Here is a 26902-nt window from a genome sequence, read left to right as displayed (position 1 = left end):
TTGGGGGGGCCAATCCCATACATCCTGGGGGCTCCACCATGGACCTCAAGTACTGCCAAACCAGCTCTCTGAGGCTTGCACTGCAGCTACAGCTGCTGCCACCTCACAGACAGGGTTCTGCCCTCCTGGGGTCTGAGCAGCTCAGTCCCATGAAGGCATAACAAAGCATTTCCTTTGGGAGGAGGGTGTTGCACCCTCTCCCTTTGGAAATAGGTGTTACAGGTTTGGGAGGGGTAGCCTCCCAGACCCTCTGGAACTGCTTTGAAGGGCACTGATGGTGCCCTCCTTGCATAAGCCAGTCTACACCGGTTCAGGGACCCCCCAGTCCCTGCTCTGGTGTGAAACTGGACAAAGGAAAGGGGAGTGACCACTCGCCTGTCCATCACCACCCCAGGGGTGGTGCCCAGAGCTCCTCCAGTGTGTCCCTGGTGTTAGCCATCTTGTTTTCCAAGGTGTGGGGACACTCTGGAGATCTCTGAGTGGCCAGTGCCAGCAGGTGACGTCAGAGACCCCTCCTATTAGGTGCAAACAAGCATGGCTCCGGATCTCTGGCTTTAAGCTGGAAGTTCACCAGAATCTGCTGAACGTACTCTTTAACCCCTTCACTGCCAGGCCTTTTCCCCCTCCTGTGCCAAGCCTTTTTTGGCTAATTGGGGTAGCTAAGCCATCCATGCCAACTTTGCATCCTTTTTTTCCAACTTCCTAGGGATTCTAGAGGTACCCAAAGTTTGTGTGTTCCCCTGGAGGAGACCAAGAAATTAGCGAAAATACAGCTAAAATTTTGTTTTTTTTTAAACAAAATGGGAAAAAAAGCTGCAGAAGAAAGCTTGTGATTTTTTCCCTGAAAATGACATCAACAAAGGGTTTGCAGGGCTAAAATCATCATCTTCCCAGCTTTCAGGAACAGGCAGACTTGAATCAGAAAAAAACAAATTGTTCAATGCAATTTTGGCATTTTACTGGGCCATACCCCATTTTTACTATTTTTGTGCTTTTAGCCTCCTTCCAGGTAGTGACAGAAATGGGTGTGAAACCAATGCCGGATCCTGGACAGCTAAACATTTCTGAAAAGTAGATAAAAGTCTGAATTCAGAAAGGGTTCATTTGTGTAGATCCTTCAAGGTTTTCCTACTGAAAGTAACAGCTAAAATAAAAAATTATTGAAATTGAGGTGAGTTGATGTCTGTCCATGTTTTCTTCTGTAACTTTTCCCAGCTATGGTAGATTTTTGAAAGTAATATAATGTTGCATGTTCTGGACTCTTCTGGTTGCGGGTATATATAGGGCTTGTAGGTTCATGAAGAACCTTAGGTACCCAGACCCAATAAAGGAGCTGCACCTTGCAATGGGTTTTCATTGTAGACCAGGTATACAGCAATGCATTTGGTGAAATATAAAGAGTGAAAAATAGGTATCAAAGAAACTTTTGTATTTCCAAAATGGGCACAAGATAAGGTCTTGAGAAGCAGTGGTTATTTGCACATCTCTGAATTCCGGGGTCTCCATACTAGCATGTGAATTACAGGGCATTTCTCAAATAGAAGTCTTTTTTACACACTGTCTTACATTTGGAATGAAAAAATGTAGAGAAAATCAAGGGGCAATAACACTTGTTCTTCTATTCGGTGTTTCCCCAAGTCTCCCGATAAAAATGGTACCTCACTTGCGTGGGTAGGCCTAATGCTCACGACAGGAAACACAACATGAACACATCACATTTTCCCAAAGAAAACTGACCTGTTTTTTGCAAAGTGCCTAGCTGTGGATTTTAGCCTCTAGCTCATCCGGCACCTAGGGAAACTTAGAAAACCTATACATTTTTTAAAACTAGACACCTGGGGGAATTCAGAATGGGGTTACTTGTGGGGCTCTCAGCAGGTTCTGTTACGCAGAATCCTTTGCAAACCTCAAACTTTGGCAAAAAAACACTTTTTCCTCATATTTCGGTGATAGAAAGTTCTGGAAACTGATAGGAGCCACAAATTTCCTTCAGCCCAGCATTCCCCCAAGTCTCCTGATAAAAATGGTACCTCACTTGTTTTGGTAGACCTAGTGCCCATGACAGGAAACGCCCCAAAACACAACATGGACACATCAAATTTTTACATTGACAACTGACGTGTTTTTTGAAAAGTGCCTAGCTGTGGATTTTGGTCCCTAGCTCAGCCGGACCTAGGAAAACCTACCAAACCTGTGCAGTTGAGAAAACTAGACACCTAGGGGAACCCAAGATGGGGTAACTTGTGGTGCTTTCACCAGGTTCTGTTACCCAGAATCCTTTGCAAACCTCAACATTTGGCAGAAAGCACCTTTTCCTCATATTTCAGTGATAGAAAGTTCTGGAATCTGAGAGGAACCACAAATTTCCTTCCACCCAGCACTCCCCCAAGTCTCCCGATAAAAATGGTGCCTCACTTGTGTGGGTAGGCCTAGTGCCCGCGACAGAAAATGCCCCAAAACACTACATGTACACATCTAAATTATCAAACACAAACTACCTGTTTTTGCGGGGGCACCTGCGTTTTTGGTCCTGTGCTCAGCAGCCATTTAGGGAAACCTACCAAACCCAGACATTTCTGAAAACTAGACACCCGAGGGAGTCCAGGGAGTTGTAAGTTGTGTGGATCCCCCAGTGTTTTCTTACCAAGAATCCTCAGCAAACCTCCAATTTAAGTAAAAAAATCACATTTCTGTGTGGGATCACCCTCAGTCTCCCAACAAAAATGATACCTTACTTGTGTAGGTGGGCCAACTGCCTGTGACAAGGAAGAGCCAAAAACATGTTGAAATTGAGGGGGAATCAAAGCGGGTCCAAAAGGGCAGTTGGTAAAAAAACGTTTTTAGGCTGACAAGTGGGGCAGAATTTTTATTGTTATATATGCAACAACGCTGGGTGGTAGGAATTTTGTGGATTCCTGCAGATTCCGAAAGGTTCCATCACAAAAATGTTGGAAAATGTGTGAAGTCAAGCAAAGTTGGAGGTTTCAGGGCATTTTGGGTAAGAAAATGGTGCGAGGTGCATTTGAAGCACACCACCCTGGACTCACCCAGATGTGTAGTGTTCAGATGTGTCTATATCTCGTAGATTTTTCTACATGGCAGCATTCCAAAGTCCAAAAAGTGCAGCCCTCACTATTCCAAGTAGGACGATTTTGAGAGTTAGACAAGCGCTCATGGCCCTAATGTAAACCCAAACCCCAAATAATCAAATGTCCTTATGCTTACCGTTGGGATAGGATCTTTTAGTGTGCGGTGGAAGAGCTGAAAGACTGTTGCCCCCTTCAGTTCGGGAGTCATAGCCATGCCCATACTGGTTGGTAGCCACCACCCCACAAATCTTTTTTTTAATTCCCTGCTATCTAGAAGGCTTTCTGCCCCCCCCACCCCCCTGGGAGTGGATCGGGGGTAATTGCCCCACCTGCCCACTGGTGGGCAAAATAACTTTGTCCCATTTATTTGGGGTGGGGGTATGGCCAAACCCCCACCCTCTTTTTTTATTTTATTTTTTATCTTCCCTGGTGTCTGGTGGGCTTTCAGCAGATGGGCATTCCAAAAATAGGCCCATGCCTAAGGGGTCGCTCCCCTTGCGTAAAATTGACACACAAAATAAATCCCTGGTTTCTAGTGGTTTGCCTAATAAAAATAGGCCGATCTGCCCCCAAGGGGGGGCAGAAATGGCCTAAAAATATTTTGCCCCCCAAAGCAGCGATTCTTGCCTAAGGTGTCACTCCCCACCTCTAAAAAAAGAAAGAAAAAAAAAAAAGAAAAAGATCCCTGGTGTCTAGTGGCTTCTGCCCCTCGGGGCAGCGATACCCCTCCCATCCCTGCCTATAGGCCCATTGGGGGGGCGCCAGCGCTTCCCCCATGGGCTGGGAGAAGTCGTAATGGTTATGTCTGTGGCGCAGCAGTGCTGCACCACTGAACGTAATCATTATGTCCGTGGCCCCGATGGGGTTAATGATGGGCATCTCTTTGGTCCACAAGTGGACCAAGCTTCAGATAAGATAAAAAAATGTACAGAAACAGCCAAATCGATAGGGGCACTGCAAACACCCACTCCCTGTGGCTTCTTTCGCTGCACTCCTTACTGCGGAGGTCCAGAGATGGAGTGTCCAAGTCCTATCAGCACACCCAGGTTCAGAAATCCTCCTTCAAGGGATATTTTAGAGGGTCCTACAGGGGCAACAATTTCAGAGGCATGGGTAGCTCCCAAAAGGAGCTACACTTGCCACCAAACTCTGACTTGCCCCTTCTTCAACTCCCCAACCACACTAAACCTGTCAAGGGGCTCCTACTAGGCTTCTTTTCCAAATGGCAATCCGTCACCTCAGACCTGTGGGTTTTGGACATTATCGAAAATGGTTATTGTTGGAGCTCACTTCCACGCCTCTCACCATTCCACCTTGAAAACATAAACCCTCACTTGAACACCAAAGGCTTCTCACGGAGGAGGTCAAAGCCATCCTCCTCAACGGGGCTATAGTACCTGCCCCCCACCATGAGTAAGGCACAGGAGTGTACTCGCTGTACTTCCTAATACCCAAAAGCAATGGGTCCCTCTGACCCATTCTGGACCTCAGGCCCTCAAACGAATATATCCTGTCAGAGCATTTTCTCATGGTGACCCTACTGGATGTCATTCTGCTTTCCCAGGAAGGTGACTTTATGGCTGCGTTCACCTGAAGGATGCCTGTTTCCACATACCAATAAATCTGGCTCATCGCCGGTGTCTCAGATTCTGGTCAGGAGAAGGAATTGCAGTTCAAAGTGCTCCCCTTTGAGGTCACTACTGCACCTCAAGTGTTCACCAAGTGACTCGGGTGGCGGCTGCACTCCTGCACTGGTAGGCCATCCACGTTTTCCAATATTTGGACAACTGCCTCATGAAAAGTGCCACCCGGCGGCAGTGCCTCAAATACACACATCACAATAGACCTTCTTAGGGTTTGCTATCAATGCCACAAAATCCCACCTCCAACCCCTCCAGATCGAGCCCTACCTATGGGCAATTCTCAACTCGGGGGTAGGCATGGCCTTTCCAGATCCAGTCCTTTCAATCACTGCTTGTTTGTTTTAACCAAATCAACAGCTCATAATCAGAATAGTCATGCCCCTCAAAGCATGATGGCCTGCATTGCCATAGTACCTCATGATAGCCTTCACATGCGTCCATTGCAAGAATGCTTGGCACAACAGTGGTCTCAGGTGGAGGATCATTGAGATGATTTAGTGTTGATTGGCCACTACACTCATTGCCCTCTGCCGTGGAAAGACACCAACAACCTGCTCTGTTGTAGTGAAGGCCTTTCCTCTACCCAGTTACTTAGAGAATTGTTTCAGTAGATGCCTCCCTTACGGGGTGGGGCACACAGTTACCTGACTGTACAGGGTCAATGGTAAGTCAAGTACCCGGGCTTCCACATCAGCTACCTGAAACTTCTATCCTCTCACCTAGAGTTAAAGTTGACTTGCCTGATAGGAAAAGTTGTTCTTGTCCAGACTGACAATATGACAGCCATGTATTACCTTCAGAAATAAGGGAAGGATACTCTCCACAGCATCCTAGGCAATCCCAGAGCATTTGATGTTGGGCTCTCCGCCACAAAATTCATTTGTTGGTCGAGTACCTTCCGAGGATGGTCCATGATTCGTCCGGCCTCCTTAGCAGTGGCAACAAGTCAACCAGTGGAAACTCCACCCCCAAGTCCTTCTTTGCTACTTACACAGGTGGGGGTTCCCAAAGATAGACCTGTTCGCAGCAGTAAAAAAGCCAAATGCCCAAATGCCTTCAAGTTCCTACACCCACAGCCCAGCTGCAATGCACTATGGATGGACAAGTCAGAGATATTTGCATACGCTTGAACTCCTCTCAATCTCCTTCCATTTGTGGTTTGAAGGCTTCGGCAGGCGTCCCTTACGCTCAATCTGGTGGCACCGACATGGGCCCGCCATCCCTGGTTCACGACTCTGCCCAAACTTTCATTGTCTTTGCACAAGAGGTTTCCCAACAAGCCAGATGTTCTCATACAGAACCATGGAGAAGTTGGGCACAGAGATACCAGATCCCTCAACCTTGTGATCTGGCTCTTGAGGTCATAGAATTTAGATACCTTAATATTCCTGCTGAAAGCACGCAGACCTACCACCTGTGCCTCAACTCGGAGGTAGGCATGGCATGTCCAAATCCTGCCAGGATCCAGTCCTTTCAATCACTGCTCCTTTTGTTTCAACCAAATCAGCAACTCACAATCAGAACATTCATGTGCCTTCTAGGCATGATGTCCTCCTGCATTGCCATAGTACCTCATGACAGACTTCACATGTGTCCACCGCACACAGGCTTACCACCCGTGCCTGAACTTGGAGGTAGGCATGACCTATCCAAATTCTGACAGATTCAGTCCTTTCAATCACCACTCCAAGGAAGCACGCAAACCTACCACATGTGCCTGCTATGTGGCTAAATGGAAGAGATTTGTCTGCTATTGTCACTAAAAAGATATTGATCCACTGAAAGTCACAATACAGGACAAAGTCTATTTCTTACTTCACTTTCAGGTTTCTGGGCTGGCCTTTAGCTCCATACAATTACACATAGCTGTCCTGGCTGCCTACCTTTATACGCCATTTCAATATTTTGCAACATCCACAGGTTAGCCACCACTTTTGGGAAGGACTGCTTACAGTCAATGCACAGCATGTGTATCTACAGCCACACATGCCTCGAATGGAAACTGTTACTTACCCTGTATGCATCTGTTTGTAGCATGTAGTGCTGTAGATGTACATGTGCCCACCCTCCTCCCCGGATGCCTCTGTCTACTGCAGTAACCTTTACTATCTCTTTTCCTCCTATGCATGGGATATCTCTCTATATATCACATCGCTTCACATTCCACCTTCACCTACCATGTGAAAAAACAATCTAACAATGGAGTCAATGACCATGCACATCATCATCATGAGGATACCACCTTCACACATCCATGCCCAACACTAGATGGCAGGAGTATACACAGCATGTGAATCTACAGCACTACATGCCACAAACAGATGCTTACAGGGTAAGTAACATTTTCTTTAAAGGTCATCTAGTGTCTGATTTGCTGATTTTGGTGGCACATCATTCAAATGTCATTACATGTCATCAAAATTACCCAACTACTACAAGAGTGGAGATAGAGCCCTTTGAGTGAAATGTTTTAATTGTTTTCTAAATGCCAGGAAAGAGGATTGAGATCACAGGTAGAGAAGCAAAGAACTCCACAGCTTACTGACCACGAATTAGAAGGCCACGTCTCCTGAATTAATCTTGCAAGTTGAATAGCTCTGTAGCATGGAAGTGTGTCATTTAAATTTAGAAGCATAAAACTCAAGGGGCCATACGTAGATTAAAATAAAGGAATTGATAAAGGTTAATGATTGGAGGTCACTGCTGCCCTGCTAAACACCATGCAATAGAGATGCAACATATCCACTACAATAAATGCACTTATGACTCATTGACTTCAGTGACATTTAGCACAGCATTGTGTACCATAACAACACTGTAAAACACAAATACAAGGCATTTATTCAATCACACAAACAGAGATTCCCCTCAGCACCTTCATCAAACTTTTTAAAGCAATCCGTCAAGCTGGGGGGAAAAAAAGCTGGTGTCAGAACCCCTTTCAGAGGGCTGCCTGGCAAGCAAAAGCTATTAGGCACAACTGTGGGGGTTGAGGCATTTTACTCCTGAGGTCCCAGGCCTGACTTTCCATGAGTCCTGAGTAACTGGGCCAAGTACTACCCCACTCAGCGGTTGACTTTCAGTGGTAGCGTGAGTCGAGCAGTCAAAGGCTCCTCAGGGGGAGCTATGTGCTAGGAATGCAGAGGCGTATAACCCAACATACAAACAATAGCAGCAAAAGGATACTTAATGTAAACACACAAAGCATTTTGACACACTAAAAAATCCTCACAGCCCTTTTAATGCAAGCATGTTAGAGTTATACAGGTTAAAATTCTCTACCTCCGTCCTTTCTCGTAGAGGTAGTTGTTCCAATTTGAATCAGAGAGGCTACTCCTAGTTGCAGCCCATGCTAGATCCATGCACCCCAAACTGCTACACTTTGCCTTAAGAGTTCACCAGTGCCTCAGGCATAACTTTGTTCAAGTGCTCCGCAGCCCCCAGGACCCAGACAATTCCTACCTGACCTAGAGGAAGCCAGAGATACCTGAAGAACCAAGGTGGGCCTTTGCGAGCTCCAATCTTCCTTTACAGAGGCTCTGCAACTTCTTGCAGCCTTTCTCCAGGGATGCATTGTGCCTCCTCAGTCCTGAGACAACCTGCATCTGTTTCAGACATCCTCTCACTCCTCCAGTAGTAATATTTTATGGTGCTTTGAGCATCCTTATTGAGATGACTCATGGGAACAGCCTTGCCTCCAGGCATTCTAGGGTCACCAATTTCAACTTATCATGGGCAACAGCCTTGTTTTACCCTCTTCATGGCACATAGGGCTGCTGAACACTAGGCTTCCACAGACAACAGCCCACTCCTCATGGTGGCCCCCTCCTGGCATACGGGGTTCGCCCAATGCAGTGTTCACAAGGGTGACATTGTGCTATTCACAAGTAGGCCCCTCCTGGTGAACAGGGGTGGTCTCCAAACAGGGGCAATGGCCCACTCTTCAGGGTGGTTCCCTCCTGCCACCCGGGGTTTGCGGCTCACAATGCCCACAATGAAGCTGGCCTGTTTTCCACAGGCTGGAGAGGAGGACTCGCACTTCTGCTACAGTCCTGACCTGAAAATGTTTTGTAGAAATACTATAAGAAGGCTGGGTAAAGACAGCCAGAACCCTGGCACTTTTGGTGTAACTCAGAGAGTCCCTCCCCATGGGCCAAAGTGGATTGTTTTTTGTGCTGTACGTTCCTTATGATGGCAACTCCTGGCATACAGGGGGTCGCAAAAGGGGATTGCCAAATGCAACACTCACACGGGTGCCAGCATGTTCTTCACAGTAGCCTAATCCTGCCACAAAGGGATCGCCCAACACAATCTAACAAGCAAGATGGCCGACACTCCATTGGCTCGAAAAGACTTGGAAATGCATAACATCTCTTCTTGCGATTGAAATACTCAGTTATCTTGACTGGCTGTTGATTGTTAAACAAATGTGTCAAACACCTCTGCATTTTATTTTCCAGCTACATCATGTGGTGCTGCACCAGTTGTTAAAGATGGATTTGTAGAAAGACCAAGGGAAAGCTATCAGTCTGGTGAAAGAGTCGCATACAAATGCAATTCAGGATTTGTTTTCCAAAAGCTATCCTATGTGACATGTGAAGAGGGTCAATGGACGGAAAAACCTGTATGCATAAGTATGTTGATATATTTTATTTTACTAAATGTATACTGTTTGTTCGCTGTAAAGTCCTCATGCTGCAAGCCAGTGTATTACAAATGTGAACTATGATTTAAGCAGTGCCCCAAGTATGGAGAGAAAGATTCATTCTGAGCAGGTGAGGATATTTTTGTCTCGTCTTTGAAACAGTGCAGTGTTAACTGAGCAGCTCCTGCCCACAGGACACTGTGTTCCATTGCTGGGCTTTGTTTACCAAATTGGTACATTCTGGGAAATGTGTTCCTGGTTCAGTTAAATGAATCAATCTGTGAAACTAAATACTGTGATTTGTCAAAAAAGAATGCCAAGGACTGAAAATGTTTTGATGACATGGAGTCATCTGGTAACACTAGATCAGTGCACTCCAGGTTTACCAACTTTCTAAGGTCTGAGATTGCTGAAAACCAGAACAAGCATTGGCATAGCCAATAGGTCTCGTCTTCTGGACCTTTTTAGTATTTAGCCATGCAGCACATTATTCTGGGTGCAGCAACATTTGCTGTTAACTCCAAACTCATTTATGCTCACTTCTCACCAACAATTATATTTATTGCTGTTCCTGGTAATGGGCTTGTCAGTTGTCACAAGATGGACCATCTACATAAGATATTTTGTCTGTCTGGCACCAGCGCTACAGACGTCAAGAGTCAGGGGATGCAATTTCACTGGTAGTATGTTTAGGATTATTTATCTGTGGCCAGAGCTTTAAATGCCAACGTGTCCTGTTTGCACTATTACTTATCAGGAATAGGGAAGAGTAAATGGTCACAGATGTACATCAATGCTTTCTTAGGTATGAAGGAAACAGAAACATACTTAGAATAGCCAGAAACAAAAAGACTGAACAGATTGTATGTGAGGTTTGTTTATTTGCCAACCCCCAAAGTAAACAAGACAAAGGGAGCGAAGGTGAGCTGGCCATAGAAAGCTAAAGAGTAACAGCGGACACGGACGAACACAACACAAGTATTTATGCTTTGTTTTAAACAACAAAAGAGAAACTGCATTCCAACCGCAGTGTTAGGACAAGCAGTGAGGCTGGCATTCATGTCAGTACTTTACCAACTCCTGGGAGTGAAGGCATGGGTGTGTCAGTCCGACAGGAGGCGGAGAAGGGACTTCGGACTATGAATGGGGACGTGCAGTCTCTGATCAGAGTCGTCGGCACTCTACCTGTTCCAGAAGTTTTGGAATCCGTACCAAAATGTAGAGCGTTCGGTATGGGATTTGTTAACTTCTATTCTTTCTGTGTTTAGGAGGAAAGGGCAGGTTGTAACCTCCTAAAAAATTCTGCGATTTAGCAAAGGCCGTTGTTACGTTATTAGGTGCTCCTTGCAACATTACACGGGCGTCAATGTACAAAGCAAAGGCACGTAATCCTTTCAGAAGAGCGCCCTAGGCAGGAAAATGTGCAGTTCCGGGGCTTTCTGGGGAATTAAAGAGGCACCTCTTTTATTGCAGAGCTCGACATCTGAAGCAATAGAATTCAGAAAACGAAAATAGGGGTTGTCTGAAGAGCAGCGGAATGCCGTTGTTCATTTAGGTTCAATGATGTAGGATGGACCAGCTGCTGTGTGAAGGAGGGGGCAGGGGGACGACGGGGAAGAACGATCTTGAGATCTGGGAGCTCACATTTCAACACTCTAGTGCCACAGTGAAACATGAAAGCGAGCACGCCCACTCCAAGAGCACACATGCTACCTACCTCCTCAGAAGAAAAAAATAAACAATGAACAATGAACTACGACGTCTGTGAAGGGTGCACCATGCTGAGAAAACAGAAGCAGCAAAGTTTGTTTACACACGGATCCCACGACTCCAAAAGCACACACCCTACCTCCTTAAAGGACACACTGCTCATTACCTGCCTTGGCCCCGTTGACTCACAGGGAGGACTTCCCAGCCATCAGAAACGAGCAGCTGAGAGCAGTTACAGCACTGAAGATGACCAAGCACCAACAAGCGAGTGACAAGCAGAGAGCAGAAAGAAAAGAAGCCTTTGCAATGCAATGGGTCTCGCGTTTTCTCGAGTTAGAGCTATTAGCATTGTAAACTCCTGATTGGACTTTTCTTGCCACAGGAAATGAAAAGATACAGTTTCACATAAGTGATCCGACAGCCACCATGAGCGCAAAGCAAAAGGAAACAGAAGTTAGCTCGCAGTGAAACGTATGGGCAAAAATGCAATTATCCATGTTACTGCAAAAGTGCAATTATCCAGGTTACCAGCAAAAGTGCAATTATCTATGTTACCAGCAAAAGTGCCATTATCTATGTAACAGGGTCGATGTCATGCAAAGCGCGCCACTACTGCCCAGCAACATCGCGCAGCCTACGAAATAAAGAGAAAAGGTAGTCCAGAAACTATACGGAAAACATGGAGCCTCGTATGTTTTCAATAGTTTGCCGGTGTGCTCGAGGCGGGCTTAACACCAGAGAAGGCATGACGTATGCACGCCTTTCACTAATCAAATCAAGCAAATTTTAAAAGGTAAGCCCACGAACCAACCAAACTGATGGGCATGACATGGGTGTGGTTAGAAGCCTGTAGAGAGATTCCACAGGGACAGAGCGTTTTGCACGCTCGACCCTAAAAAGGAAGCCACTTGAACATGGAGCAAGCAAATAGGAATGACAAGAAAGCCAACCAAAGTTGAGCAGTGTGATAGCTGTAAACCCACTGTAAATTAACACTAGATCGTTGGCAAACACACAGCTTGTGCTGTCATAACAAGAAAGTTTTTAGTATCCAGATACTGCATCAATTTTTTTTCTTTATTCTGGAACCTTGCTGGCTTAAATAAAGGTTCATGCCAGAAATTTGGGCTATTGATGGACAATGTATTTTTACTTGACAGGTTTCCATTTGTGGACTCATCTGCGCTGTTAAATCTGGGTCCAATCTTTAAAATATGGCTATATTATTAGTTTGTCTACCACAGAGCTGGCGTTTGTGCTGGTTAAACTTGTGAGCGCTGAGAAGTATTAATGTTATTTCTGATTTTATGGTTTTTAGAATGCAATGAAACTAAAAAGTTACAAGTAGCAAATAACGTGGTTCTCAATTGCCGCTTGCAGCGATGCAGCTTATAAAAAAAGGTGATGCATTGCTTACAGCTGAGCCTTCACTCGGTGCTACGTTATTTATATATTGCCACGGGTGGGGGGGGGAGCGTAAGTTTAAAAAGTCTTATGGTTGTGACTGTGCCTAGCAGGCAGAGAACATTTTCTTGGAAAGACAAGACTGGTCAAGGTGGTGGGTTTACGACAGAAAACCTAACGCTTAAAATCTGCCATCTTAGAAAGCGATTCAGTCTCATGCCTTCATTCATTAAGTTCCTGACTGCATGGTTAGTGAAAACCCGGGGCCAGGGGCTCATGGTGAAGGGGTCAGAACCTGCTGTGCACAATGTAAAAACCTTCTCAGCAAGCAGGCAGTGGGGAAGAGGTGCTGACAGCGGGGCCCGGCTAAAAGCAAGAGTCTCTGCAGTAATGTCCGTCGACCTGTTTATAGTTACAGGCAAAATTTTACCTGCCACTCCAACAGCAAATGTTCCCACTTTACACAGGCATCTCACATTCTGAGCGATTATCACAATTTACTGAACAATAACGGAGTGGCACGTTATTGAGAAAAGTAGAACATTGCTCGATAAAAAGAGGAAAGGAGACATCTTAAAATACACATAATTTGAAAATCGATGCACCACAAAATGACGATAAATTTCACAGAAGCAGACCGAAGGATGACTAGGACTAGGAAGGAATGCATTGTTAACTTCTTAGGAAAATAAATGCTTAGAAGGGCATAAATCTCAGGGTACAAAAGGCAGATTACTCAGTAGCAGGGGAACAGCAGTACAAAAAGGCAGCCATATTTCTCCCAATTTCCACGCTAATCAGTTATTCTAAGTCGGACTGCAACCACGGATGACTTTGTGGCTTCATCTTTCAGACCCTCAAGACTTACACAGGGCTCACTTTCTACACGGTCCAGCTCCACCATTAAGCTGGAAAAGAGACAAAGCACATATTCACAATTGCAACTGGGCCCATGTCACTTATTTATCTGACGTCGTAACGCAGAGCAATGACTCTGGGACTATAAGCAGTTGTAAACTCCCAACCGGACTTTTCTTGCCACATTAAATGGAAAAAAAGAGCGCAATCGTGCTGCTACAGTTCACTCGTAGTGAAACCTATCGGCAAAAGTGCAATTATCTGCATAACCGGCAAAAGTGCAATTAACTATGTAACAGGGTCAATGTCATGCAAATCGCTCGACTTCTGCCAAGCGAGATCGCGCTGCGAAAAAAGATAAAAAGTAGTCCACAAACAGGGCGGAAAACAGCGATCCTCGTATGATTTCAGTACTTCGTCGCTGCGCTCGAGGAGGGCTAACCACCGGAAAAGGCATGACGTATGCACGCCTTCCACTAACGAAAGCAGGCAGATTTTAAAAGGTAAGCCCATGAACCAATGAAAGACACTGACGTGAAATGGACGGGGCTCTGAGCCCTTTTCTAACGACTAAAGCATCTCGCAAGTGATACGCATGCGCAAGCGCATGCTAGTGCAGGCTTGACACTAAAAAGGTGGCTCCCGTCCCCTCCCGGAGGATCGACGGAACAGGTAAGTCGATCGTCCCTTAGGGGAGGGGGGCGGGGAGGTGTTGTGTGTTGTGTGGGTGCATGGGGGTGTGCGTGGGTGTATGTAGAGGGGGTGTGTGAGTGCGTGTATGCTTACGGGGGTGTTGCATGTTTTGGGAATGAGTGCGATACTCAAAATACACATAATACACTGGTTGACCTAATCTTCTAAAGAATCTCAATTTCATTAATGCGTGGATAGTTAAACCTTCTAAAATCACAGTACAAATTAACAAGAAGAATAACTGCATTAGATATAGCATACATTTAGTCTCAGCAAATGAACAAATGTTAATTCTCTCAATCAGTATGTTGTCAGCATCTCTAGTGTGTCCCTATCTGGCATCCGGATTAGAATAGCATGTTTGGGCTTCATGCAAAACAGTTTTAGTCAAAGTTAGTTTGGAAAACATCTAACTATGGCTCTAACAAAATAGCAGTTGATACATAATATAACTAGAATTATATACAGTATGGCTCGGCAAGCTGCAATTCTCTTCGTCATTTGGACATCTGCCTGGTCTGCATCAGTAAAGGGCAGTGAAAGGGGATAGTTCAGACACAGGGGTCTCCATGCAATCTGAACCATAAAGCAAATCTCTAAGGGCAGCATCAAATTATTTAGCCATAAACACACTAAGAATGAAGAATGAAGAAGTGAAGAAGTGGAAGGGACTATTTCTCCTCTGTGCAGTCCAGTTAAGTCAAAATTGCCTAAAGTACTTCCCACATTACCATTGTTCAGAAAATCATACGTTTCAGTTTATCCAACTAAAGCTTAAGTTGAAATCTATGATATTACTAAGCTATCTGTCACACGTCGATAATTGGTTCTTCTCCTTCTGTTCCCATCATCAGACTCGTCAGGTAACTTTCTTGTATCCATCCATACTCCAGTTAGTGTGTCCATTGTTAGTTCCTGGGAACATTGCTCTCGCACGCATCAAGCTCACAAATGCAACTTTTTAGGTACAGCATGGTTTTACAAGCAGTTCTCATGAGAAAGTTAAAGGCTACTGCTACATGTTTGGTCAACCTTCAGTTAGAACAATACATCTTTATTTTTCTAAACATGAATTCACACTTTTATTCAGACATTGCATTTTAATATGAGGCTGTGCAATACTTAGGCCCAGACCTTGCTAACTTAAGGCCTACAATTAATCAAGCAAGTACATAGCATTAAATCATTAATAATATGACACATTTCTGCAAAATTAGCATTCAAATACGTTCTGAATAAACACTAGTACGCATTTAGTAAAACATTACATATTTCATGAAGGCCACTCAAGTGGGCACATTTTCAAATCACACATTATTTTCTGTGTTAACTAATATCTATGCAAATTCATAATCAAATACACATGCATATTTTATTAGTAAAAGTTCCGCGCTCACACACCTGTGCACAAGAGCACACCATCGTTATAAGGTCCACCTGACCCCTTCAAGGATTGTGATTAGCAGTGATATTTAAGCACCTAATTTTCTCAACATTTAGCAGAACTAGATCCTGATCTACAGGAAACAAGTAGGGTCCTATCATTTTCTGGTCTGCACCAGCACAGAAGTTTGTTCTTTTCTTTTTGGAGTCTTGTGGACATGCAGTAACCTTTGTTGACAGCAGAGCTTGAAAACACCATGAGGTAATTAATGTCCTAAGTTTCCAAGTTTTGTTCATCAAAACATACACCAGTTCAGAGATATTTCCACTTAATGTATTCACTGAAGACACCATGAAGAAGTTCACAGACCTCTTCTGCAATAGCGCAGTGCAGAAAACTGCATCATGATACAGCTTCTGAGGCGTTCCCTGTGTGTGTTCTCCTGCTTAGCGCATCAGGTTTGATGGACCAGCCTTGCAGAGAGATGGTCTACACTACAGCCAAGTGACTCTTCAACTTGTTCCGACATCACTAAAAGTCAAGGAGCCTTTATTTGACCACAAATATAAAGGTTAGCTTAACTTCCAACTTCTATGTTGATTTCACATTTTGAGTGATATTTTTATGACGTAATTTGTTTGTTTCATTTCAGAGGAAGGCAGTAAGTGTGGTCCTGCCCCATTCCTTCCCAATGGAGATATTACTGGCATGCCACAGCCTTCCTATCCTTCAGGATCTAAAGTGGAATATAAGTGTCAAAGTTACCATAAGATGCTTGGAAACAGCAGAGTCACCTGCATAAATGGAGCTTGGTCCACTCTACCAGAATGTTTAGGTAGTTACAAAAATGTTTTTGTAAACGCAGTTATTGGAAACTTGTCATGTATCAATTGGATCACATCCATGTTGAAACCATAATTTTAGTAAATCTACTAATGAATGCAATGCTTTGAAATTAAGTGATTTAGCCTATTTTATAACAAAATCCTCAAATGCTGGTTAAAGAAATGTATCTTGCAAAAAGTAAGTTATTGTGCATTCTGTCTTTGAATGGTTGAACAAAATGTTTCAAATGAGTAAAGCTATATTTGTGTGATGACAAGTCTCAAACTTTCCTGAAGAATGTGAATTCAACCTGGATTTAGAATTAAAGCTGTATGATGGGTGATGCTATTTCACCACATGTTTTATAAGTCACAACCCATCAAGATTAATTTAAACGGGGACCTATGCAATACTTTAGTAGCAGGCAGTAGAGATCCCATAGAAACATTTCAAATATGAGATCAAAACACCCTCGACTGTCAACCCTGCCACCATCCTTCTTAGCATTAGGCAACCTACTTGTAAATCCTTGGTCCACAGAGTTCCAACAATGGATCCAATCTATTAACAATCTTTGCATTGAAGTCACCCATAATGACTGGGGAAAAGGATTCTTTTCTTGCTGGGCTAAATTTAAGTCAGATAACTGAAATGAAATATAAAGAAAATTAGTTACTAAAATGGTGACTATAGTACTCAATTAGACGAATCTGGGATCCATTAAAAAAACCAATAGCAAAGCCACAAAATGGAAAACTATTTGGAAAGACATGTAATTGTAGAAGAAAAACATTACAGACATCTATGTTACAAGACCACTAGATGACAGAAGGCTGGAACCATGTATGTTTAGCAGTACATTAGTCGTGGTTTCTTGGGGTACTATAATGTGAACATTGCTATCAAAATCTGCCCACTCTAAATCCTAAAACAGTAAAGTGAACCCTGAAAGGGTCTTTGACAGCATACACAAGTAAAAGAAGAATCAAGCCCTATTTCTTCCCACACTAAATTTTGTCCCCCTGAATAATAGTAACCACGCCCATGAGGGATGTGGCCATAGATTCTTGCATCAAATTTTCAAATCTAGCAGTAACAGAGGCTCAAACCTGTTCTATAATGCAATAACCTCTTTATTTCAGGCAAGTTGGATCGTATTCAGAGCTTGGGGGAGTGAGGGAGGGGTCATGGTATATTCTAGAGGATCAGGTAATGCACAGGGAAATATATTTTCAATTTCCACCAGAACACCTCCTGGCAACCCACATCCAGAATTGGCCTGTAAAAAATAATTATAGTGTTTGATACCTATGCTGGTTGAAAAATTTAGAGGATATGTGCCCTGCGAATGCGGCTCTGTATGAAGCAGGGAATGAAACGTTATGACAATGCAGTTGCCTGCTAGCCATTTCCTTTGGGTGCCACTCCAAGGGACCCTGAGGACCACCCGTACATTGGCACAAGTGACCTATCAACTTTTGTATGTTTTTTGACCCATTACACTGTTGTAGTCATGATATAATCCATATTGTCAGAAGAGAGGAATATTGAGGAGAGAGAGCAGAAAGATATCAGAGCTAGAAAAGGGGATTTGGTAGTCAAGGCCTTCAAGGATGTCCAACATTTCATCTTTGGAGAAGAAAAGGTGTGTTATTTTGGGACAAGGTTCAATATTTTGTCTCAGCACCACTTGCATATAATTGCAGTTGGTTTCAGGATGAGTAGGTCCGAGGCCATTAAAATTAATAATGGTGTTAAAGTAAGAGAGAAAGAAAATTGCTTCATCATGGTAAATATATAAAGTGCAAGATATCCAAGTATAGATAAATTAATTGTATCAGAGGATAATTAGTGAGTAGAAGTCTGATATGACATTATGGGCCTGATTCTAACTTTGGAGGACGGTGTTAAACCGTCCCAAAAGTGGCAGATATACCACCTACCGTATTACGAGTTCCATAGGATATAATGGACTCGTAATACGGTCGGTGGTATATCCGCCACTTTTGGGACGGTTTAACACCGTCCTCCAAAGTTAGAATCAGGCCCTATGTCATTAACTTTAGAGAGAGACATCCCCAGAATGAAGATGAAAAATCAGCATGGTTATAATTCTGGGGATTAGAAGGGGCGGAATGCGTGGGTTGGGTGGAAAGTTTCAGACTCTCAGGAGACTTTAGGGCTTATCCAGCCCAGGTTCATAAGATGCATCCACTGAAAAAAAGGGGACCCAGAAGGAAATTAACTGGTTAATATGAGTGTAGTTAGTACAGGGAATAAAGGACATTAAAAAGGGATAAACAGTATAAGCCTCAATAGTACAGCTGAGAACGAGTGTGAGGATGAGGCAGAGGAAGAAGGGGTGTTTTAACAGAAGAGAAGAAAGGGGTAGGAGAAAGCATTCAAGAACTTGGTAAAATATGAGGAGTGGCTAGAGAGGACTCAATGGCAAAGAGGGAGTAGTATGGACAAAGGAAGCAGACTCCATCTTGATAAGTTTTTGTCTGGAATTGTGCATATTTTTAGGCAGATGTATGGACAGTATAGAATTCACCACTAGCAACCTGTGAGTCTCCAGTGTTACATTCAAAAGGTGGTTCCATGAGCAGAGATTTAGTCCATGTTCCTAAATACCTAGGACCTCATTACGAGTCTGGCAGTCACTGGACTGCCAGACTCACGGATGGCGGTCAGCCCGCAGCCAATGAGGCGGTCTGAGTGCCTCCTCACAACCCCGAAGGTCGGGCCACCAGGGAACCGCCAGCTCTGCCTGGATCAGCGATCCTAGTGGTGTGGAAGTGGCGGCAGTCCTAATCCACCAAGGTAGCGCTGCAAGCAGCGGTGCCCTGGTTATTACAGCCCCCTTCTCCGCCAGCAGTGTCATGGTGGTACCACCGCCATAAAAATGCTGGCAGAGAACAGTGGGACCCTGGCCAGCACCCTCGCAATGTTCACTGTCTGCTCTGCTGGTGCACCCTCCGCTCTACAGAAATTCCAGCCGGCTCGATTATGAACTGGAGACCATGCTGTAGGCTGTTTCCTGTGAGGCAAGCAGGCGGAAACTCAGGTTTCCACCTGCTGATGTAGTGGGAAACTCTTAATGAGGCCGGCGGGGAGGTAGCCTGTATGGCGGCAACCTTCCCATCGGAAGTTCGACAGATGGTGTAAACCATCTACCAAACTCATAATGAGCCCCCAAGTGTGTAGAAATACATGGGGCCTCATTACGAGGCTGGTGGTTTTAAGACCGCCAGCCACGCGTTGGTGGTCAGGCCCACCTCTGCTGTGGCTGTCCGACTGCCACATTGAGACCCTGCTGGTCAGACCGCCAGGGTTCCGCCAGCACCGCCGGGATCGATGGCCTTGCGGTGGCGGAGATCGTAATCTGCCAGGACAGCGCTGCATTCAGAGCTGCCCTGCGGATTATGACCTCATTCTCTACCAGACTTTTCATGGTGGTTTCACCGCCATGAAAAGGGTGGCAGAGAACAGGCGCAGGGGACCACAGGGGGGCCCTGACCTGCCTATGCACTTGGCATGGGCAGTCCATGGGTCTCCCTGCCCAGTATGGTCGCAATGTTCACTGTCTGCTGTGCAGACAGTGAATATTGCAAGGGTGCTGGTGCATCCTGCAGGCTACAGCATTGCTGCCAGCCCGATTACAAGCTGGAGACAATTCTGTAGCCTGTTTCCTGCTAGGCCAGTGGGTGGAAACCGAGGTTTCCGCCCGCCGGCCTAGTGGGAAACTCCTAATAGGTCTGGTGGGGTGGCACACTGTCGGGAAATTGGCAGACAGACTTTCCTGTCCCCCAAACTCATAATGAGGCCCAACATTTTTGATGTAACCTTTGAGGTGATTGAAATGAGTAAACGTGATATGTTGATGAGTACAACTTCAGTGCTGCAAAGCTCTCAGGAAAAGACACCGTTCAGGAACTAAAAAAGAGCATCCTAGCACGGAGGATGTCAATGAAGCAGAACACCATGAAGAATAAAAGGCGCTTCTCTGCCAAATGCCATGGAGATTAAATCAATAAAGTGCCAGCGGTAGTTGAATTGACATTACACAACCCTTTTTTTTTACCATGACATCCCAAGGTTGACCTCCTACCCTGCCATTAGCCTCCAAAAATCTGTCATTTTATGCCAATGGAAAGGCAGAGTGTGAAAACTACAAATGGTAAAATAACTGGTGGAGCCCTGTTTTTCTATTTGAACCTGGCAATGTCTCAACCCTGAGACCAGGAGTAGCAAGGGACCTGGCAGAATTAACAAACAGCAAGCTAAGAATAGCATCCACTATCTCTGATGCAGGTTTATGATGTCCATGCCATATGCATCAAAATGGAATGCGATTTGACATTAGGGAGCACACACTGATTTTTTTATTTCACTTCATATTGTCTCTGTCCCATGAAACAATTGAATATCCATTTGATAAGACCGATGAATAACAATGTACATTGTGTGTCATTGGTTTGACAGAACCATGCACGGCAAGTCCTGAGGAAATGGCTGAAAACAACATAAGATTTCGATGGTTTGACGAAGAAAAATTGTATACTGAGCACGATCAATATGTTGAATTTCTTTGCCTAAGGAACTACATTCCACATGTAGAATCAGCACCATTCAGATTAATGTGCATTCGTGGAAAACTGCTGTATCCCAGATGTATCAAGGAAGGTAAGTAAAGTCTGTGACAATTAAAATCATGATTTTTAAAAGTAGCTTACATGACCAATGGAACGTACTGAACATTAAAGTTTGAGTTGCAAAATTTCAGTAGTTTGCTATTTATGTTCTATTTGTTGTTATTTTTCATAGAAGAATAGAAAATCATATCATAAACGGCATGTAAAATTAAATTTGTTTTTAAAACCAAAACTATTTTTATAGTACTGCAATCATTTGATGGGGTTATAGTTGCAAATTCCAATCCAGGCTACAGTTTTGTTTACTGCGTTGAAAATGAAACACGTTTAGCTCAGGGCAAGCTACAGGGGCGTAAGTATCAACCATGTAGTAAGTGCAGTGCCACCAGAGTCCAGAGGTGTGAAGAGCCCTCTGCACAGCCCAAGTCTAGCTGTTGTTTTCTTTTTTAGGGGCGAGCGCAAAGCGCTCTGTCCCCTGGTGTAAACTCTCTTTGGCCTTCTAACCACACCCATGTCAAGCCAGTCACTTTCATTGGTTTGTGGGCTTGCCTTTTAAAATCCGCTTGCTTTCGTTAGTGTTGATATAAAATATTCATAATAGCTATAGTTTGTAATATTAATATTATAAAAATTTCTTTTTGAGGACGCATGTCATATGTAGTGTGTTATATTTAGTGCTCAATACTTCATTTAGATTGGACTCAAAAGAGGTAATGTGTTCAAGTTAGTGTTCAAAGTCTTCCACTAATTGGTTTAGATTGGAGTGGGAGTAGTAAATGTAAGCACTTCAGTGTCTAACATTTCCACTTAATGGCTTAGATTGGAGTGGTAACAGTAAATGTTACCAACTTAGGGCCTAAATATGAGGTTGGTGGTCTGTCCCCTGGACCACCAATATGACGGTGGGGAGGACGCTGCAAAGCTGGCGGCCTCCCCTCAGCTGTATTATGAACTCACTGCTGGGCTGGGAGAGCAGAGGCCAATGCAGCAGCACTATTTCTACTACTAGCACACTCAGAATGCACACTGTCTCACATGGCAGAGAGTACACATTCTGATTATGCTGACAGGGGGCCTCTGCACTGCCCATTACATGGTCATGGGCATGGGCAGTGCTGGTACCCTCCAGTGACCCTGTTACTGCATTTCCACCAGCCTTTTCATGGTAGGGTCCCCACCATGGAAAGGCTGGTAGAAAGGCAAGTCGTAATCAGAATGGTGGTGACAATATCAGCACTTCCCCGCTTGACCATGACATCCGGGCACGTTGGCAGCAGTCCTGACGTGGTCCGAACGCCAGCATCATAATATGCAGTCGGAGCGCCAATGATATGGCAGCCATTAGTGTCCAACATATTCTCCTAAGTGGTTTGGAATGGAGTGGGAATAGTAAGTGTAACCCATTTAGTGCACAACACCTTACCTTAAGGGGTCTAGCATTAAGTGGGAATAGTAAAAGTTAACTCTTTAGTGTCCAACATTTTTGCCTAATTTGCTTAGATTGGAGTGGTAATAGTAAAATGTACTACGTTAGTGTCCATCATCTTCCCCTAAATGACTTAGATTGGAGTGGGAATAGTAAATGTGACCACTTTAGTGTACAACACTTTCCCCTAAATGGCTTAGAATGGAATGGGAATAGTAAATGTTCATCTTAGTATCCATAATCTTCCCCTAAATGACTTAGATTGGAGTGGGAATAGTAAATGTGATCATTTTAGTGTCCAAAACCTTCCCCTAAAGTGCTTAGAACGGAATGAGAATAGTAAATATGACCACCTTAGTGTCCTACACCTTCCCCTAAATGACTCAGATTGGAGCTGGAATAGTAAATGTGGTTTCAATAGTAGTGGGAGTAGTCGGTGTACTGTTTCTGTTGCAGACAGTGCGCATTCTGAGTGTGCTGACAGGGGGGCCTCTGCACTGCCCATGATGGAAACTTGACTTGTAATCAGTCAGGCGGCACTGAACTCAGTGCTGCCCTGGCTGAATACAACTCCGGCCACCGTCAGACCATCAGGAATCACTTTCCCGGCGGAGACAGCGGTCCCCAGGTGGGACTGCCCGTCAGGGTTGTAATGTGGAGGTCGGGTCGCCACAGTTGCGGTGGTCAGACTATCACCATGAGACTGGCGGTCCAGGGACTGCCAACCTCGTAATGAGGCCCATAGTTTCAAAATTTGGAATGAAAAGTTTTTATTATTAATTTCTTCACAGCATTTCTCATGCTTTTATGAAGCACAAAATATGTTGTATATTTTTTTTTACATAGTTTCACATGTTGGTCTTTTCCAACATTTTTTCAAATATGGCCCTTTTTTTAACCATATATATTTGAGACACATACTTTTTTTTATAACAAGTTCAATGTACATTTTAGAGTGTATTATAAGCAGTACTATATTATATTTGTTTTTACATTATAATTTTTTATACTTAACATAATTATTTATATTTTTGTAGATATTTAATGGCATTTGTACATATTTTATACCATTGTTGCATATTTTGTAAACTTTTTAATTTGTTTTTTGCAAAGTCTCATTGTTATCTATAAGGCAATAGTGCCCGATTACAAGGCTGGTGGTCCTAGGACTGCCAGCCTCACAGCTGCGGTTGGACCGCCAAATTACAAGTTTGGCAGGCAAACCCGCCAACCGACCGCCGTCTCCACCACAATGCCAGAACCCGATGGGCTGACAGTGGTCTTGGTTGCAATCTGTCAGGGCAGCGCTAAAGTCAGCACCGCCCTCCTGATTACAACCTTGTTCTCTGCCAGCTGGTGGAGAACAAGTGCAGGGGACCACAGGGGGGCAGTGCAGGGGTTGCTCTGCCCAGCCGCCGGCTCAATTATAAATCGAGAACAATGCTGCTGCACCTTTCCCACTGGGCTGACCGGCAGGAACCTTGGTTTCTGCCTGTCAGCCTAGTGAGAAAGTTGTAATAGGGCAGGTGGGGAGAGTGCTGTGGTCTCCTCACCATGGGTCTGACGGTCGGGTTTGCCTACTGCCAAACTCGTAATCAGGCCCATAGTCTGGTGTTTTGTTTTCATTTAACTGCCATTTTTGTTACACCTGAGTGGCCTTTTGTAGTCTGTTCCTGTCTTGTTTCTTCTGATTTACTGGGAGCTAGACAGAGTTACCTACTGCTGATCATTGGTTAAAGTAAGACTAGTAATATGAATTATAACATTGTTTTTATGTTGAGGGTTAGTCTTTATGTTATGTTTTGTAGTAGTGTTGTGCATTAAGCCTACCTAGAGTTGTTTTACATATTATAATGTTATAATCCGCGTTTGTGTATATTTGCAATGTAATGTTTATGTTGTATTTGAACATTGTTTTGTGTGAGTATTCTGGTTTTTTTTCTAACAAGTTTACAGATCGGAAGTCAACCTGTGGACCTGTGTTTTTTGCATTTTTTGTTCAAAGGAAATTATTATATTTTCTAGTAAATCAACATTATTTCTTGGGGCTTTCTGGAGCTTTTATTTCATGTTTGTAATTGTTCCTTATGACTTTGGATTACTTTCATGTTTGCATGTGCTTTTGGACTTTTTGGGAAATCTATAGCTACAGAACTATCGGCCTTATTACGAGTCTGGCGGTCAACAGACCAAAAGACTTGCGGAGGCGGGCAGACCTCTGCGGTTGTGGCGGTCTGACTCCCACATTAAGAGGTTGGTGGGTAGAACCACCAACCTACCCCGTACCTGCCAGGATTTTCGATTGGATGACGGCAGTGCAGGTTGTAATCAACCAGGGCTGCGCTGAAGTTAGCACCACCCTGTTGATTACAACCTTGCTCTCCACAAGCCTTTTCATGGCAGTTCAACTACCATGAAAACGCTGGTGGAGAACAAGTGCAGGGGGCCCCCTGCGCAGCACCATGAAAATGTGCACTGTCTGCTCTGCATGTCTGCTCCCCTGTGTGTGGCACCATTGCCATCCACTCTATTATGAGCCGGCTGCAATGCTGCCGCACCTTTCCCACTGGCCTGACGGACGGCATCCTTGGTTTTCGCACATCAGCCCAGGGGGGAACTCGCAATAGGGCTGGTGGGGAGACCGCCACCTCAATGGCAGTCTCCTCACCATGGGTCTGACGGTCGGCAAAGTCGACCGCCAAACTCATAATCAGGCCCTGTATGTTTAATGTACTTATTTATTTGTGGGTGGGAACTGTTGTAGTTTATTGTGTATGTGTATTTGTTTTAACTACAACATGTTATTCTACATTTCTATGTTTGATTTACTTGGTTCCATTTTGTGTTTTTCAAATGTTGTGCTTTGTAATTGTTGATGTGCTGATTTTTAACTATTTATTGAACATATTATTTTAGTCTTCTTTTCTATTTTATTTGTATGTTTTTGTGACTGATGTATAAACATAGATTTTAATATTTATTTAAAAATCCTTAAGTTGTGGTGGTGTGTGTCTTTGTTAAGGTTTGTTAGTGTGTAGGTAGCTAGGTGTTTTATAATTGGAATTTTTCTATTGATTCAAAGCTGTGCACTCCTTTGTTGCTTATAAATATTCTGACTTTAAATTATAGCATGTCATACATTCTGCTGGCTGTTTACCTATTCAAGGTTTAATTTGGGTTACCGATTATTCTATTCTTAGTTGTTGGTAGTTTTGCTCTTCTTTTTTGTAGGGCTTACATGAATTTGCAGAGTGTAGCTTAGGTTCTCCGTAGTGTGGCTTGGAAGCATTGTGTCATCTTTCTACTATATTGTTGGTATTGGCTTCCTGAGCCATGGTGCTGTTGTAGACATTTCCCCATAATATTTTGAATTTCGATTAGCCTCGCTGCCCGGACCAGTGCAGTCTACCAACCCAAGTGTCTTCAAAGTAGTCCATTAGGAGACTTAGGGCCTAATTTAGAGTTTGGTGGAGGGGTAACTCCATCACAATGGTAACAGATATCCCGTCCACCTAAATATAAATCCCATTATATCTTATGGAATTGCTATTTCGGCAGATGGGATATCCGTCACTGTTGTGACGGAGTAACCCTTCCTTCAAATTCTAAATTAGGCCCTTAGTTTGTGTTTGTTTTGATTGTAAAATGGGCTTTCTAGAAGTAAATTGTAGTGGTTAACTACCTCTTTTACAAGGAAATAGGCTAGTGCAATTTGTTTTGCACTAGCCTACTGGCATAAACTGTCTCTTTGTTATACATTCTATGCTGCAGATGTTTGGAGATGTTGCCAAATGCTTTGATTTCAGCAGTAATAACAGCCTTGAAGGCTGTGTGTGGGTACAGTGTAAGTATTGTTTGTATCATTGCTTCTTCAAAGTAGATTATACTTTTATGTGGGGAGTAGTTGTTTGTTGTCATTCTAATGTGGTTTAGTAGCTTGCAGTAACTGCTACTTTTTTATTAGGTAGCAAGGCTTATATGAGGAGTATATTAGTGTATTGATATTTACCATGCATGATGTATATCTTAGTGAATGATTTAGGGTACATTTTGAATATTCTGTCCATCATTCAGGTTTGACATTGGGTTAGTCTTAATAAATTATCCGCTGTAGCAAATATAATCATGCATTTGTCATTATTTAGGTTGTAATGTAAGCAGAATGGTTCACCATTATGTATGGTGGTTAACTGTCCAGGTTTGTGGATTCCTTTGTATCTTCTAGATCTATGTCTGAAAATGTATGGCCATGTATCAGCCGTACAAGTGCTTCAGTAGCAATAGTTATTTATAACCATGTGTAAATGTTCAATCATCGATCTCTCCTTTTGTCTCTTTTTCCCACTGTGAATATTAGCCCAATGATTTGGGTGAGAGTTTGTTTAAATTATTGGGTGATTTTTGGTGATGGGAAATTTATTATGTGTTTAATTTAAGACAGCATTGATGGATTTAGGGTTCATATGTTATGTTCACCGGACAAGTATTTGGTGGCACATGCTAAACATTTATAGGCATGATTTCAGGTCACACCGAGGGGAAGTGGCACATGTGTGTCTGTTTTGCACGA

General features: G+C 43.7%; 1 protein-coding gene across 1 annotated transcript in view; it reads left to right on the top strand.

Annotated features, from left to right (window-relative positions):
* The window catches only part of LOC138293098 (complement factor H-like), a 595692-nt gene that overhangs the window by 258313 nt on the left and 310477 nt on the right, over positions 1–26902 (top strand). The window contains exons 13-15 of the mRNA XM_069232110.1: positions 9193–9366; positions 16079–16261; positions 20737–20937. Of these exons, the coding sequence (XP_069088211.1) occupies positions 9193–9366; positions 16079–16261; positions 20737–20937 (558 nt within the window). The remainder of the gene's footprint in view (positions 1–9192; positions 9367–16078; positions 16262–20736; positions 20938–26902) is intronic.

The sequence above is a fragment of the Pleurodeles waltl genome, chromosome 4_2 (assembly GCF_031143425.1).
Source record: "Pleurodeles waltl isolate 20211129_DDA chromosome 4_2, aPleWal1.hap1.20221129, whole genome shotgun sequence".
Classification (NCBI taxonomy): domain Eukaryota; kingdom Metazoa; phylum Chordata; class Amphibia; order Caudata; family Salamandridae; genus Pleurodeles; species Pleurodeles waltl.
The sequence above is the reverse complement of the archived record's forward strand: the minus strand, read 5'-3'. Positions and strand labels throughout refer to the sequence as shown.